This window comes from Xiphophorus hellerii, chromosome 10 (genome assembly GCF_003331165.1).
Source record: "Xiphophorus hellerii strain 12219 chromosome 10, Xiphophorus_hellerii-4.1, whole genome shotgun sequence".
NCBI classification, from domain to species: domain Eukaryota; kingdom Metazoa; phylum Chordata; class Actinopteri; order Cyprinodontiformes; family Poeciliidae; genus Xiphophorus; species Xiphophorus hellerii.
Window position 1 is genome coordinate 14,299,975 of NC_045681.1, and position 16,105 is coordinate 14,316,079.

A 16,105-nucleotide genomic window follows, 5' to 3' on the forward strand; every position below is an offset into this window, starting at 1 on the left:
TCAGTGATTTAAAAATAGCTATTTTTAAGCAAAATTATGCAATGAACCTCATATCCTGTTTCTGCTTTATCAAGGTTCCTGAAGTCATCTTAACATAAAAGATCAGTGTTTCTCTTGAGGCAGTGTGATCTTTGTAGAAAGATGATTTCAAATGTTAAGGCAATTTCCAGCTGATTAAGGACAATTAACTGCATGCATGGATGTAACTTTGCTTGCAATGCGGCCTGCCCACGTTTTTAAGGTTAAAAATTCACTTTTAACAATTTTTAAATTGGTGAAAGCTTTTCAACGCAACTAGGAGTGTCGATCTCTCTCAGTCTAAGATGACACTCATAGATGAGTTGAAACTGCAGGGTTTTTTTTATGTGTATAACGCTGCTTCTTTCACTGCTGCTAGCTGTACTGTACCTTCCATCTCCTGGTGTCCTCCAAGCCTCCCGTCCTCTACACTCCGCTGTAGCTTCCTCTGCTTTGAGACCAGCAGACTCCCCTACTGCTCCTCCTCTTCCTACTCCTCTTCTTCTTGCTTCAGAGCGACTAACGTCTACAGAAAAACCTCCTGGCAGTACTCGCCAACACTAACCAGCTACTTCCCATGAATGAGAAACTTCTAATAACCATAGCAGCTTCTGGATCAAACATCTGCTCCTGCCCCTATTCTCTGTGATTGTCTGAATTTTAGCCATCTGTAAAACCACAATGTAATGCTGGATTGGTGCTTTGCTAAGTTGCTCACACATAACAGATCTATTTACTGGTATTTTGGCCAAGATAGAAACTTACTAAGTGAAGAAGAAGAGTGGTGTTGCTGCTCGTTCTGAATTTAATCATGCCGTTGGAAATATGGCATTGTCAACAGATAAACCAAGATTTAAATTGAAAAGGTAATTTATTTCAGAAATCCAAGTCAAAAAGTAAAACATATTATGTTGACTAGTTACGCAAATTAAATTCTTTATTTCTGTAAATTTTATTTAAAGTTAATGACAGCTCAAAATTTCGATTCTTACAATATGAAATTGAATAATTTTGTGGCCGATAGTGGCGATGGCGTAGGAGTTCGCCCTGCAAACGGTGGTCCGCCCACTCTCGTTGTTTGTGTCCTTGGGCAAAACCCTTCACCCTCTTTGCGGTTGAGTGGAGGGAAAAGGTGTGATTGAAAAGAGTGGGCAAACAACATTGATACCAGAAGGTTCATTTGGTAATTTATGCGAAGAGTCCCAGCTAAATGCAAGTAATGTCAATACATGGAGATTTTTTTCCAGTAGGTCAAAATTTCTCTATGTCACTCTGCATACAATTAATTTATTTTATGCCTGAGTTTCACTTTTTAAATTAGAACTGCTGAAATAGATTGCCTCCTCAATTATGCTTTGCTTTCTTTAGAAATACCTGTGCAAGAACAACTTCACAATATGCTAGTGTACTCCAGTTATTTACATATATAAAGCCCCTTTGCTTTTGTAGAAAAGGCCTTTTGCATCTAAAAGTGGTTTGGATTTTCCTCTTTGTTGCCCACCAGTTTTCTCTCGCAAATTTCAACAACAAGAAACAAATTAAAATAACTCCTAAAAGTTATCCTTTGAATTGAGATGATGATGTTAAAACCAGTCTCTTTGCAAGATGTGTTCAGCATTAAGCTCCAGCTGCTGCTAAGACTCCTGTTGCCTATCAGTTTATAAGGAACCCTGTGACTGCAAAGCCCTCATCTCTGCAGCTTAAACACCATCAGCTCCTTAATCAGTTACTTCTTCATTTCATTGTCAATGCTTAACATGTTTATTTTTACATGCTGTTTGTCTTTTTGTCGGATTTCTGTCTAACAGTTGTCTTGTCTTTCTTGTCTTGTGTCTTGTGCATTTGTAATGATGTAGCTCCAAAAGTTATTAACAGTCCTACTCTCCCCCCGTACCCTCAGACCTGTCAGCCTTTAAGCTCCGTCTCCTGTCCTCCTTATCCCAGTAAAATCAGCCTTTTGTCTTCTCCGTCCTCTGTCTTCACCTTCCCTTCTCCCCCTACCACACCTCCTGTTTACCTCCTACCTGTTGCTCCTGTTCTCCCTCATTTCTCCACCCTGCCTTACTCCCCTCCACTTCTTCCCACTCCTCGAAGTCCTTTTAGCTGCTCCGCGTTCTTCTTTCCTCCCAACTTCTCTCCTTCTGCTGTAACTCTACCCTCGGCCTCAATTTCTTCCTCCCTTCAACCGCACATACTAAGCCCAACTCTGAAAAGTCGGTCTCCTCCTTCCAACTCTCGCTCCTCTCCTACTTTGTCATCTTTACCTGCTTTTGTCCCTGCTTCTCCTCCTTCTCCTTCTCCTGCTTTACTGTTTGTCTCCTCTCCACCTCCACAGTTGTGTAACATCATGTACCAATCCTCTTCTCCTATCTTCTGCCCTCCTTCCCCTCCACCATCTCCCCTTCCCCCTGGTATCCCCTCGTACTTCAGACGTGATCGTTCAGTACCCGAGATTTACATTTAGAGCTCTCTCAGTTATTTTGCTATTTCCTGCCTAAATTACTTTGTTGTTAAAAGAATCTGGAGTTTAGTTTTCTTAAAAGAAGTTATAAATCTTACTTACAAAATCCGCCCATAAATGAGCTTATAAATAAGTGCTTTTACAAAAGACTAACCTGACTTTGAAGTGCTAACCTCAGGTGAGGATTCAATGCCTTGCAAAATTGTTTCACCCTTTGAGCATTACAACCACAAACCTTACTCAAACGTATTGGGAATTATGTGATAAGTAAACACAAAGTGGACCTTAGTTGTAAGGTGGAGAAAAAGTGTACATATATTTTTATTTATTTTAACAAATAACAAATTGAAAAGTGTGGTGTGCATTTGTATGAGATACCACGAGCCTCCTGACTTCTTCTTTGGCAATTTCTCTCCTGTTCTTCACTCCATTTACACAGAAAGTAAGTTTCACAGAAGTGGACTCTTTTCCTGAATTAGCTGAAGCCAGACTGTTGCAGTGTATTTGATTTAAGAGTATCAGTGTAAAATCTAATTACTGCAAAGCCATATTCTGTTTGTTAACAAATGTAAATAATGTGCATCACTTTAGTTTTACAATTTTGTGTTAATCTGTCACACAAAATCTTAAAGCAATACACTGAAGGTTGTGGTTGTAACCAAATGTGCACAAGTTTAAGGGATACGATTATGTTTGCAAGGCACAATGTGATTATAAGTTAAATACAGTTTGCTAAGTTCTACTTTTACATTTTCTGATGTTTCTTTATATCTCTCTGTCTCCGTTATTTTTGATAGTGTTGTGTTTGCTCTGAGGCTGGTTCAGAACACCCAAATACAGATTACACTCAAGCTGTTATTGAAAGAGAACATGTAAACTCAACAACAGTCGCATGTTTTCTCATTTAAATGGCAGATTCATTAAACTCGTCAGGGCGTTCTAATTAGGAAACTGGCTCTTTACTTTCTAAACTTTCCATAGTATTCACTACCTAGCACTTTTTCCAAACTTCTTATGTACGTTTTGAAAGGTTGTGTAATCTTCATCATCCATACCAAAGAAAGAACAACAAATGTTTTTTTGAGCCAGCTTTTGCCTTAACATTAGCCATCTTATATAATGTCTCTTGCAAATGAGTTATTGGATCTCAATGAGACAACCTGTATAAATAAAAGTCAAATAAAGTAATATAGTTTCATATTTTCTCAACACATCCAAATGAATTTCTGAACATATTTGTGTGCCAGTGTTAACTCTAAAAAATCAATCTTGTGCTTCAGAAACAGAGATTTGCTTTGAAGATGATAAGACTAGTGATAAATTAAAGACTATCGTCTCATTTTCTTTCTGAGCAAAGCATTCAGACGCAGCTTTTTCCTTCGTCTGGCTTTATGAGTGAATAGGCGAGATAATCTGAATCTTGACTAATCTTTACAAAAACCCATCGCCATTTAGGTATCTAAAAGCTGACCTCTTCTAAATATTTACTTTTAAACCAGAAACTGTCCAGTTTCAACCAAAACCCACAAAAATGGCCAGTGAGTCTATGCACACCAATACAGACACCATGTTGAATGAATCTTTAAGAGTTTACAGTTTCTTCCTGCTGCCTGCTTTTGTGTAATTTGTTTTAAGTGGCTTTTGAACAAAAGTTTCTCCTAAATGTTACATAAGTGTTTCTCATTTCATCACCTCCACAACTTCACCTCTCCTTCCCACTTCCCTTCCCTCTGTTCTCCCCTCTCCCTCCCTCATCGATCCTCTAATCCTTTACTCCTGCCATCCATCCAGGAGACCACAGTATAGATCTGGAACTGAAAACCCCAACAGAACTCAACTACGTCCCCTGTACCCCCCTGCGCTCCGATGAATTCTTTAGTGAGGGTGAAGCTAGCATAATGTCCCCAAGTAGGACCACACTCACCAGACCTAGTGACCTCTCTCTAGCTCAGACCACAAGCACCTCCAGCAGCGACCCCTCCACCGTGGTTCCGGCCGCTGGCTCTGAGCCTCCTATAGCGGGGCCTGAAGACACAGTTCTGACTGGAGGAGACAGAGGGATGACAGTTGAGATGCCAGAAAATGACCGAAGGGCAGGGAAACTTAAAGATGGTTCTCAGAATGGAAGAGAGGAAGAAGAGGAAATGACCCAGGAGAGACTGCGGAGTCTGCTGGAGGATATACAGCTGGAGGGAGGCATGGAGGAAGAGGAGATGACCGAAGAGAGAGTGAATGCGATCCTTGAGCAAGTTCGGCAAGCAGAAAAAAACATTTCTTCAGTTCCAGGCTGGAGGACTGAGATGTCTGGAGCCACAGCTGGACACAGCAGCAAGGACACAGAGAGCAGGTAAGATTTGATCTGTTCTACTACTCAGATCAAACGCGCAAATCTGCTGTTGGGTCTGAAACCTTTCACCTAATTCAGCCCTGACAGTCCAGCTGATTCCCTGGAGCAGCCCCCGGCTCAGAACGGAGGTCACACAGAGCCAGCCAGGGAAGGGAGGGAAAAAGAAGCCAAGAAGAAAGGGGCTGAAGAAGACAGCAGGACAGCGGGACCCAGCCGAGGACGGGAGGACGTAGGCAACAAGTCCCAGCACAAAGTGCAGGTGAGAAGCTTCCACACAGGGAAACTTTCATCCATCTCATGAAACTGTGAGATCTCCTGGGTTCGACAAAGTCTTCACTACATGTTTGGGGTTTTTCAAAGCCACCAAAATTACTAATGATTCTTTGATGTCTGAGATGCAGATTTAAATTTTGTGTGACAAAGATACTGTATATATTTATTTTTTAGGACTATAATACATAAAATAGATTAAATGTGCCCTGAGTTCTTGGAGTGAGGCAGTACGGGTCAATTCAAAAACAGGAAGGAATTATAAGATCATCCCCAGTTCAGTCAGAAACACATTTAAACATTTAAGTAAATATTTTTTAGGCAGTATGTTGATAGTTTGATGTCAAGGTTCCAAACACATCGATTGATGGCCGTGGTGCTCAACATGTCGTAGCAAGAGGAACACAACTGTGCTTCCCTCTACAGGTTTTCCACATCAGGAAGTAAAAAGCGGATCTGTGACCATGAAACATTAGGGGGGGTGATGTGGTGATGAAGAGAACCAAGCAGAAGGCAGACAGGAAATGCAGGTTGCACATGGAGGTTTGCAGAATAGTGAGGTTATGCTTGCATACAGTTGGCTCATGAATTTATACGATATCATTACACCCCCTCTAACATTTCACTATTTTAACAGTAGTTTCCAAGTGCTGTTAAACATAGGGAAAAAAATGCACATCTTTTTCAAAGCATCATATGTATATTTTGGATGCTTAGATGATTTTACCTTCAGAAATCAAATTGTCTGATCTGCCAATAACCAATAAAAGATGATTTATTAGTGCAAATGTAGTCAATTATTAAGGTAAAACATACCTTAGACACACATCAGGGTTGTTAACAATGCCTCGCTGCTGGGCTGCATTTGTCAGGAAACCATCAGAGCTGATGAGTCCGGCTCTGACGACGAGACCACCGTCACTACCAGGGTGTACCGCAGACGGGTCATACTCAAGGTGTGTGAGGCCTGGTGTGTGTGTGAACAGAGTGCTGAGCTCAGTCCAAAAACAAAGTGTGTAAAGTTCAAGAGAGCCAGTGCAATCTACTGCCATTCTTTCCTTAGCATGAAAGAAGCCGTGTGTTGTCATTTCAGTGTTTGTGTGCTACTGTAGTCTAGACACATTGAACGCTGTAAATGGTTTTCACAAAAACCATTGGTGGAAATACAGAACTGGGTAGAAATGTGTAGTGAACTGTATTTTCTTGTCTACCCCCTGAAATTTCATTGAAAAATATCTCCATATTTATTTCATGTAAAGCTGAGTTAGTGTTCAGCTTTGGTGTATTCACTGCTTGTTGGTGTGAGCCACTACTCCTTCAGCATTTGTATTTGGTTGGTTGGTTGATTTGTTTTGCTTTGTTTGGTTGTGCAAATCCAAATCAATGAATATTGTTGTGATTACTGGGATATATTTCCACTAGAGATTAATGAGGTGCTGGTCATTTCACACCTTCCCATTTTTGTAATTTTTATATAGTTTTTAGGTACGAAATGAGGCCACCTACAGAGAGACATCCTGTACCCACATTGAATACTGGTGTTTTTTAAGTAGTTTCTACGATCTATTCCAGGTTTTCAGTGAGAAAATATGGTTAAATGACAAAAGATTGTACAATAGTTTTCAGTCTGTAACAGTGGAGTTATTGGATTGTTACTAGTTGCAGAATTTCATCTAGTTATCTCAATGCATTGAGTTTATGCCTGTCCCTTTTTGTTTGTTTGCATGACAGCAAGTTTAATTTAGACCGACTGATTGCAATCTAAAGTTTGGTACTTTTTTTTTCTTTTTGATCCAAACCTTTCAAACCTGTTTGAATATAACAATTGGTGATTCCTGCTTGTTGATGTGCTTCTGAAAGTGGCACTTTAACTCTTAAAAAAAAAGCCTGCAGCTTTGCTCTTCCTTTCCCATTCCACCCATTTGTCTTTTGTTTTTCCACTCATCCTTTCTTCCTCCAACTTTCATCACAGGGAGAGGAGGCCAGAAACATTCCTGGACAGTCTGTTACTGAGGAGCAGTTCATAGATGATGATGGGAATCTGGTCACCAGAAAAGTAACCATCTTCCTGCCTTGCTACAGCTTACCTGCAAACATCTTCCATTCTGTTATTTTCCCCTTTAAAACATTCCCATCCTCCTCTTCCTGACCTGCTTCTGCCCCCTACAGGTTATCAGAAAGGTGGTTCGTCGGGGTTTCAACTCACAGGAAAGGCTGGAATGTGAAGGCCAGACTATTCCAGGGGAAGGAACTTCTGGTGTTGATGTAGGCGAGGCAGATGCTGCTGCATCAGCAGAGGCTGCAGCATCTGCAGCAGGAAACAAGGGTGGGAGGGGCAAGAAAAGAGGGAAGCGTTCCCGACATGGTCACAAGGAGGAGGTCCAGAGAGAGAAAACACAGGTTGGCGTCAAAACCAACCGCTGCACCTGGACCGACTTGAACTTGCACGGCACTGAAATGAGATAAAACCTTGAAAAAAAAAACTTCAAATGTAGTTTGTGTTTGGTGTGTAAAAGTGTGGTTCTAGTGGTTTTTGGTTTTCTAATCCACAAAACAATTGCAGAAGTGTCCAATCCTGAGTATTAATGGTTAGAAAATATAAAGATTAATAAGACCAAATTAAACAAGTACTTAATGGCAACAAACCAACTTCAATAGCAGTATATTGTTATTCTTTCATTTGAGCTTTGAAAATAATCGCTTAATGTTTGATGAAGTCAATCCAAAGTTAAGAAATAAGTTTAGAGATGTTTGTCACAAACAGCCACTTTGTCTTGGACTTCAATGAATATATACTTAAGAGTAGGGCTTCATGGCATTAGTGAATTTGATTGGAATGCGATTACTTCCAACACTCTGAAATCCCTGTATCTGATTCGGTTGTGGGCATCTACTGCAGTAAAACTAAGTTCAACTGGCTGAACAGCCTATTGCTATGAAAAGTGTAATAATTTTAAGATTTAAAAGAACAACAGTCTTTTAAATTGACTTTCAGAACATCAGTGAGTGCAGTTGTAATTTTGCTTTGATGACACATTATGTAGCCTTAATTTAGAAACCATATACCTTTAAAAAACCCATCAGTCTTTCGGCACTAGTGAACACACATAAGGTGATATTTTGCACCTGAATATCATGCTGGTGTATTAAATAAGTCACAAGTGAAACTCTGCAGTGTGCTAAAGTTGAGCCATTTCCATTCTTGATTTTTGTGATATGTTTTGAAGTAAATTGTGATCTCTGATATTTAGCAATAATGTGACCTGTCAGTGTTGATGCCTGTGTGAAAAACAGAGTTGATTGCAGTTTGCAGTGGCTTTGATGTGTTTTCAGGTTGTAAATAACAAATATCGGGTGTTTCATTAAATACAGAATGTTTTTATTTTTTTAACCATGTGTAATTTGCTTGTACATTGATAGAAACTTTTCTTTCTCTCCCTGATCTAATTTTTCTTCCAGCATGCTGCCTGCTGTAGTGACCAGACTTGTATATGCTTTTAATAGTCTTTGCCTGAACAAATTTACAATTTTTTCTGTTGTTTTTTTCTTTTGATGAACCTCGCTGCTTTTCCTGCCCAGCCTGGAGATGGTTCCAGCAAGAAGCAAGAAAAAAAGAGTCAGTCGTAACGGCAAGGCTCTGAAAATAACCAGGTAAGAGAACATTTAGACTCGGGTAACGTCCTGTATCACAGCGACATTCACTTCATTCTCAATGGCCTCACTTACTTTGTTTGAGAGGTGCCAGCTCCCCTCAAATCAAATCATTTTGAAACCTTCGTATATACACTAATGGCAATACAAAGTAAAAAAAAAGAAAAGAGTATCAGCTTAATTATAAAACTAATCAATTAAATGGATAAAATGATGCAACAGATTCAACTTAAATACAATAATTGTGACTCAGCATGTTCCCCCAGCATAGAGCTATCCTTCCAGGTCCTGAACTTTGTGCTTTTGTTCTTTTAATGGGTGAGTGTTAAATTGAAACAGTGCAACTTGTTAAGTCTGAACTTGAAAAATATTTTAAAGTTTTTGTATGAAAATCCTCGAATAATTGTGTTTGCAACAAACTCCAGTTCTTTGCAAAAGTATTCATACAATCCAAACCTTTACACACTGTGTCAGGTTACAGCCACAAACTTTCATGGATCTTGTTGAGCTGTTTTTATATTACGTGGTCATTCATAATTATGAAGTAATTGGAAAAATTCTACATTATTTTCAAAATTAGCATTTAGAGCCTTGAACCAGTACTTTGTGAAAAAATTAGTTTTAATGTTAGAGCTGTTTTTATGTGTGTCTAAATTTTTGCTAAATAGATCATGTCCAGTTAGATTGACTGGAGAGTGTTTGTACATGTCAATGTTCAAGTCTTTCTACAAATTTCTAATTGGACTTAGGTCCAGACTTTGCACCTTTCTAACACTTTAATATACTTTCATCTTAACCGTTCCTTTGTAGTTCCGGCTTTATGCTGGACTGATGTGTTTTCGGAAGGAAATTTAGTTGCACTTGAGTAAAAAGGATGACTACAAATGTAAAAAACTCAATTAAATGTTGTTCATATATTTTCCTTCACCTTCAAAATTCTAAGTTTGTGCTTGTAAAATCACCAAATGTATAAAAATCTCAATGGTTATGAATATTTTTGTAAAACACTAGTTTCACCTGAGAAAGTAAAACTAACATTTCTGAATAACTTTTTTACATTTTTGCTTGAAAGTATAAACTGTTGCCTTTTACCCTCCAGGTTTTTAAGTCACTCACAGTGACTACTCACAGCGCCACTCTTGAAAAACAGCTGAACTGGAGTCCACAATGAAGAAGATCGGGTTGGGACGTGTCAAGTCACCCAAATTGTTTTGGAAGCATTCACCTACAGCGCATGGTTTACAGCAAGACGACGTTACTTTTCCTTGATTTCGCATGAGCATGTCACCGAACTCACTCACTGTCAGAAAAAAAAGAAAGAAAAACAAAACAAATCGGAAGGGACACGCATGGACGTGAGCGGAAAACTTTAGCTCATCAGCAGCAAATGAACTGCATCTGCAGCCAAATGAAAAACCTGCTGACAGAACAGACTCCACTCTCTGACACTCGCCTTTTACTGCGCTTTTGTTTTGTTTTCTTTTTTTTCCCTCCTGAATCTGCAACAGAGGCACTGGAGTGTACCATGTGGTTTGTTTTTTAAAATAAAATCTAACAGCAAAGGGGCGATTTTGTTGTATATAATTGATACTGTATAAAAAAAACAAAAAAAAATAGTAGCTTCACAGATTGTTTATGCACTGATTTGAGCTGATGAGGCTTTGCAGAGTCGGTGCACTTGACTGTGTGACTTGATTTGCTCTTCCTAAATAATGAAAAAAAAAGGAGCAAAAAATCTGTATGAGAACGAGGAATGAATGCAGGAAAAAAACTGCTTAATTTTACACATTGGATGTCTGAACAGCTACTCTGCTGTGGAACGTTCTCCAGAGAAATTATATTTTGCTGCATGTTGTGTCACTTTATTTTTAATGTTTTCTTTTCTTTCTTCTAATTTTAAAGCACTGTAGTACAATTAGTGAGGGTGTGACAGAACTTCTTTATCTGTTTAGGCTCATAGTAACACAAAGGTTTTCATCTGTGGCAGTCTTTGGTTTAGTAATCACATTTAAGTTGTGGGACAGTAAATCTTCGGTCTTGATCTAACAAAAATTACGGGCGGTTTTGTCTGATGTAACCTGCAGGCTGGAATATTAGCGCTAATCTGCTGCCAGTCCTGAGTGTGTGTGTGTATGCGTGCGGGGATGTGTGTGTGTACCATAAGTCTTTACTCCCAACATGCATACTATGGCTTTTCTGTCTACTGGTGTTTTTAAAAACGGGGACTGTTTTTATGTTACGTTTTTACAACTTTCATCATATTTAATTGTTATTTACATGATCTGATTTTTAGCATCAACCACCAATACCGTAACTCTACCAACAGCTGGAATCACACAAATCACACCTGTGACTTCACATTGGTGAAAATGTTAGTCTCTTTTACTGTAAATCTATTTTTTCTGTGTTTCTTTTTCATACAAATCTACCCCTTGCATTCACTGAAAATAAATCTGGTACCAACATGTATGACGAACCAACATAGCCAATCCTGGATGATCAATTATTTAAGCAAAAAATAAATAAATAAACTGTGTTTTAACCTATAAACACTGTGTGTCATTGTGTTTCTTCTGCATCGAATACAATATAAAAGATGTACATTGTCTTTTTTAAGTTACATTATTCGTAGATAGAATGATGTTACAACCTCAATAAATGTACTTTTTAAGATGGGAAACCAGTGAGATTTGACCATCAGTGTGGTTAAAGAACAGGCTGTATTATTGCAGTGCAAGCCGATAACAGTGTTTTGTATTATGAGCAACAGATTGGAATAGATCACAGATTCATATGAGAGACTGTGGGAAAGCACCGCTCTATCCGGAGAGAAACCATGCATGCAAATTGAACTCTTCACAAAAAGGTTCTGGTCCAGCTGAAATGTGTGAACTTGGGACCTTTTTTACTAGATGATAAATCTTCTGAGAAGCTTTTTGGGTCACGTCTATTGCAGATCCAAAATAGTTCTGCTTAAGAATGACAAAGTTAAACCAATGTCTAGCCTGTCTCCAGCCTGCTAAGCAAAAACAAACTTTATATCTTTCACAGGCGTTTACCAAGAACTGCACGATAACTTCACCACACCACTCAGTTTACATGTGGACAAAAACATGTCGCAGAAGATTAAACAGAATGATGTTTGCACTTTAGCAGCAGGTTTGATTGCTGGACTTTGGGAAAGCCACTTGGAGCAGGTATGATTGTATAAATCTAGAAACTGCTCTGCATGCCCAAAGTCTTTATTAAGGTGGATCTTGTCTAAAAGCAACTAAATCTGGACAAAATCGAGGTGTTACCTTGACTTTTAGTGTATATACTGTACATTGTTTTCCTTGTGGATGAGGTGGATGATGCTAAATTGTTTCCTCATTAATCGGTTGAAGGTATCTGAGACAACCTAAGAAGATTTCTTCCTGTTCTGCACATCTAGAAACTGAAACTGTTGCCAATTTTCTTTTTAAATTGGAAAAGCAACTGTATATTTTGATTGAAGGTCTTTCCAAGCATCGCCTTTCGCTTAATTTTCAGGCTATTCGAACTCATGAATATGCTCTAATCTAAACCATTCCATTGTAGCTCCGATTGTATGTTTAGGGTTGGTCTCATACTATTAGGTGAACCTCCACCCAAGTCTTTTGCAATATCTGAGTGGTTTTCTCCTGGTATTGTTCTGTGTTTTGCTCCATCCATCTTTCCTTCAACTCTGACCAGCTTCCCTGGCCCTACTGAAGAAAAGGATCCAATAGCCTGATGCTGCCACCTTTATTTAAGGTGAACAAGCATTGTTCAAGGTGTACCAGGCTTGTGGCAAGCTGCAAACATCCTCCCATAGAGACCATATTTGTCTGTCTCCAACAGATATTCTGTTAACAGTTTCTCCCATTTGAGTTATTGATCCCTGCAGCTGCTGCATAGTTACTAATGATCTCTTGGTTGCTTCTTTTTCAGCTTGGGTGAGTTCAGGTTTGGATTTGTTGCTGGTGTAGATTCTCAGTCACCCAGTTCATTATAACCCTAAATCCTTTGCTTTAAATTTCTCCCCAATGTTCTCCCTGACCTGTCTGCCATGGTCCTTGATTTTTATAATGCTGGTTGTTAACTAATATTCTCTAACAAACCTTTTATTTATGCTGAGATTAAATTGCACTCTGTTCATTCAGTGTCATTGTTAGGAAAATTGTATTAGTAATTATCAAATATTTGTTGTATCATGTAGCTTTGTAGTTACATTTAGATAATGTTTCTGTGTGTTAAATAACTTTGATTCTATCCTGAGACTTCCTTGGGAAATAGGGGTGACAGCTACTCTCAGCAGATGTTGCCCTGCAGGACTTCCTACAAGACAGAGGTGTTAATTGTTCCCAGCAGAGTTTTACATGCCTGACAATAAACTCTGCTCTGTGCTTCTTTGTGATACAAAGCCGTTGCTTTGAAGCTATGCAACGTGTCACCGTGCCTGGAGAAAGAAAGATTTAGAGTATAGATAACATGTGTCTAGAAGTGAATGTTATTTAGCGCTGCAACCATGTGATGAATGCTTTGACTCCACCCTTTTAGAGTTGCAGCGCCCCTTGTGGCAGGGTTCCTAAAGATCAATAAAAGAGAGGAACAGACAGATGTGTGGCAGAGTGGTTGGAGATTTGTGACTAAAAGCACATCTCTGTCTGCTCTCCTCGCGAGTATAACAGAATCTAACTCTCTTGTCTTTCCTGTATTTGTTTAAATTGTCTCTAATAGGTATTTAGACCTGACATTATTTGGTCCTTCGCAGCCGGATGCCAATATACCGGAAGGATTCCAGCGGGCATGGTGGACCCCAGTAAAAGACCGTGCGCACGGCAAGTTTCCTAGTGGAAGCTTATCAGAACCTGTTCAAGGGCTGGCGCTCTGCCTGCCTGCTGGGATCTTACGGTTGACGGCTCTGAGGGGAAGACAGGAGAGGGTGAGTAGATTCTTGTTTAAAAGTGTGGCGAATGACTGCGGGTCATTGCGCGAATAAGAAAACCCTGTAAATTCTAGACTCTAACAGGTAAAAAAGAAAACTGAATCCGTGAAGGGCGTCCGAAGTCCTTACGTAAAAATTTCGTGGAAAAGGCGCACGGAGCCTAGTATAAACCTGCAATAAAATTTAATCAATTTGGAAAAAAAAAAAAAATAATAATAAATAAATAAAAATAAAAATTTTTTTTTTCAATAATTGTAATTGGAACGGATGGCGGAGTCCGACGAGGCAGGCGTTTAAATTCCGTGTGAGTGTGATTGGAGATATAAATACCACTTGGTGTTTTATCTCATATAAAAACAGTAGGATTGTAACCAGCAAACCTCTTGAGGATGCAGAGGTAAGAACCCCCACTCGAAAGAGTTGAAGCGTGGGTTACCTCAACAGGTTGTTTCAATTGCTGGCCTACTGAACAGAACCCCAGTTTTTAGGACTCCCTAGGCGTCGATAAACTGGGCTAAATTTAAATGTAAAAAAAAAAAAAAAATGGGCAAAGTATAAGCAAGAATAAGCCAACACACAGTTTGAAATCAAATGACTGGAAATATGTTGAAAAACAGGATCCGCATAAAATAAAATATTTAGATAAATGGTTAACAAACTACAACTTTGACGGCCGTCTAAATTCACAGAAACTAACAGTATTGCAGGATAAAATAAAAACAAAGTCAAACCCACAGAAATCAAAGAATTTGATGTTTTATAGAAGGGAGGATGATGAGACAAGTTTCAGAAGTGTGAAAAGGCAGGCAGACGAGCAGGGAGCAGCAGGAGGGGGAGGGGACGTAGCTGAAGTTACCAAATACCAAAATAACAAAACAGAAGGGGAGAAACAAATAATACAAAATGCAAAACTATACCCCGACTTGCCCTCACCCCCACAATATGAGGAAAAAGGTAGTGAGGGACCTATTACTAGATCACAAAAAGCAAACTTTAAGTGGTCTAAGAACTGGGGAGAAATTTTGGTGCAGGGAGCTGTAGCTCCCACTGGGCTTTTTCTCCCTCCCCCATGTTGCCCTTCAGAAGAGGCAAATAGTCAGCCACACATGACTGATCTTTATCCTATGATACAAGTAGCAAATCTTAATGCAGGAGAAGATGGAGCAGCGCCCACGATTCTAGTATATAGAACGTGGACCCTGGAGGATATAAAAAAGGCGCTAGAAGGGATCACACCTTTTAAAGAGGATGTGAACCGCTTTGTTGACGACATGAATAACATACGTGAATCTTATCATTTAAACGGAAATGAGGTTCAACAGGCTTGGATGACTGCTCTAGGCAGTGACTGGCATCATGTTCGAGGAGACTGGACCCCATTATTAGCAGGGAACCCTCCTCAAGTTCTTGCACACAATAGTAACGAATTAACAAACAGAGTTAATGCTTTAGCAGCAAGGACAGTTCAAACATATCAACGCAGAGCAAACTACACTGAGATAAGTAGAGTCAAACAGAAGGAGGAAGAATCGTTTGACGAATACAGCCTGTAAATGACAAAAGAATTAGAAGAATAAGAACAAAGGCGCCTTTGGAGACAGCTGATGCTTAAAAGCAAAAAGCAGGACAGTTGTCTGCATTCTTATTATTGAGCATTCCCTTTTCTAGTGAAGGCGTTTCTCTTGATTCCGATATTGTTATAGTTAGTACATTTTTAAATACATTCCATATACTAGATTAGTACTTGTAGCTTTGGTAATATACTTTAATCTAATACACTATTGCTATTAATATTAAGGAGGTATATCAGAAATTAAACCTAAGTGTTTCCAAGATTCCTAAGTTTGTGATCAACTCCAGATGCAACTCTAAGCTCCTGGGGAACCCCGACCTCTGACCTGTTAGACGGGGAAGATACTCTTTATGGCCTCCTAATTTAAAGCCTTTCAGGAGCATGTTATTTTATGGCTGCTTTAAATTACAGCCTTGCCAGGACAATGTTTGTCTCTGAAGTCCTACCTTGCATCAGCTTGTCCAGATAGGAATGTTGATCAACTTAAACACACATGGCATTGGCTTGGCTGTATTGAACCATCAAAAATAGCCTTATTTCCTTAACAATACCCAAAACAGAGTTTAGACCAAAAGTTAAGCAATATCCTTTAAAAACAGATGCACAGGAGGGTATAAAACTAGAAATTAAAGATCTTATTGTGGCAGGAGTCATAGTGCAGTGTGAAAATTCTTCATGTAACACTCCTATTTTTCCTGTTAAAAAAAACAACTTGTATAAGTGGGCTGCTATATTGAGCCATGGCGTTTTTGCATGTCTCAACTGGGGGGATGGTAAGATAGATACATTAACATTACTCTATGTATGGATTTATTTCTTTTTCAAGAACTTTTAATG

The 16,105-nt window shown here is 39.1% G+C and overlaps 1 protein-coding gene across 21 annotated transcripts in view; it reads left to right on the plus strand.

Moving 5' to 3' along the window:
* The window catches only part of LOC116727030 (ankyrin-3-like), a 102,641-nt gene extending 91,344 nt beyond the window's left edge, over positions 1-11,297 (plus strand). For all 21 annotated transcript variants that reach the window (XM_032574052.1, XM_032574053.1, XM_032574055.1 and 18 more), the window contains 7 exons: positions 4,271-4,826; positions 4,905-5,085; positions 5,969-6,052; positions 7,069-7,152; positions 7,266-7,496; positions 8,676-8,747; positions 9,847-11,297. In XM_032574052.1, the coding sequence (XP_032429943.1) occupies positions 4,271-4,826; positions 4,905-5,085; positions 5,969-6,052; positions 7,069-7,152; positions 7,266-7,496; positions 8,676-8,723 (1,184 nt within the window). In that variant the 3' untranslated portion in view covers positions 8,724-8,747; positions 9,847-11,297. The remainder of the gene's footprint in view (positions 1-4,270; positions 4,827-4,904; positions 5,086-5,968; positions 6,053-7,068; positions 7,153-7,265; positions 7,497-8,675; positions 8,748-9,846) is intronic.
* Positions 11,298-16,105: the final 4,808 nt, after the last annotated feature.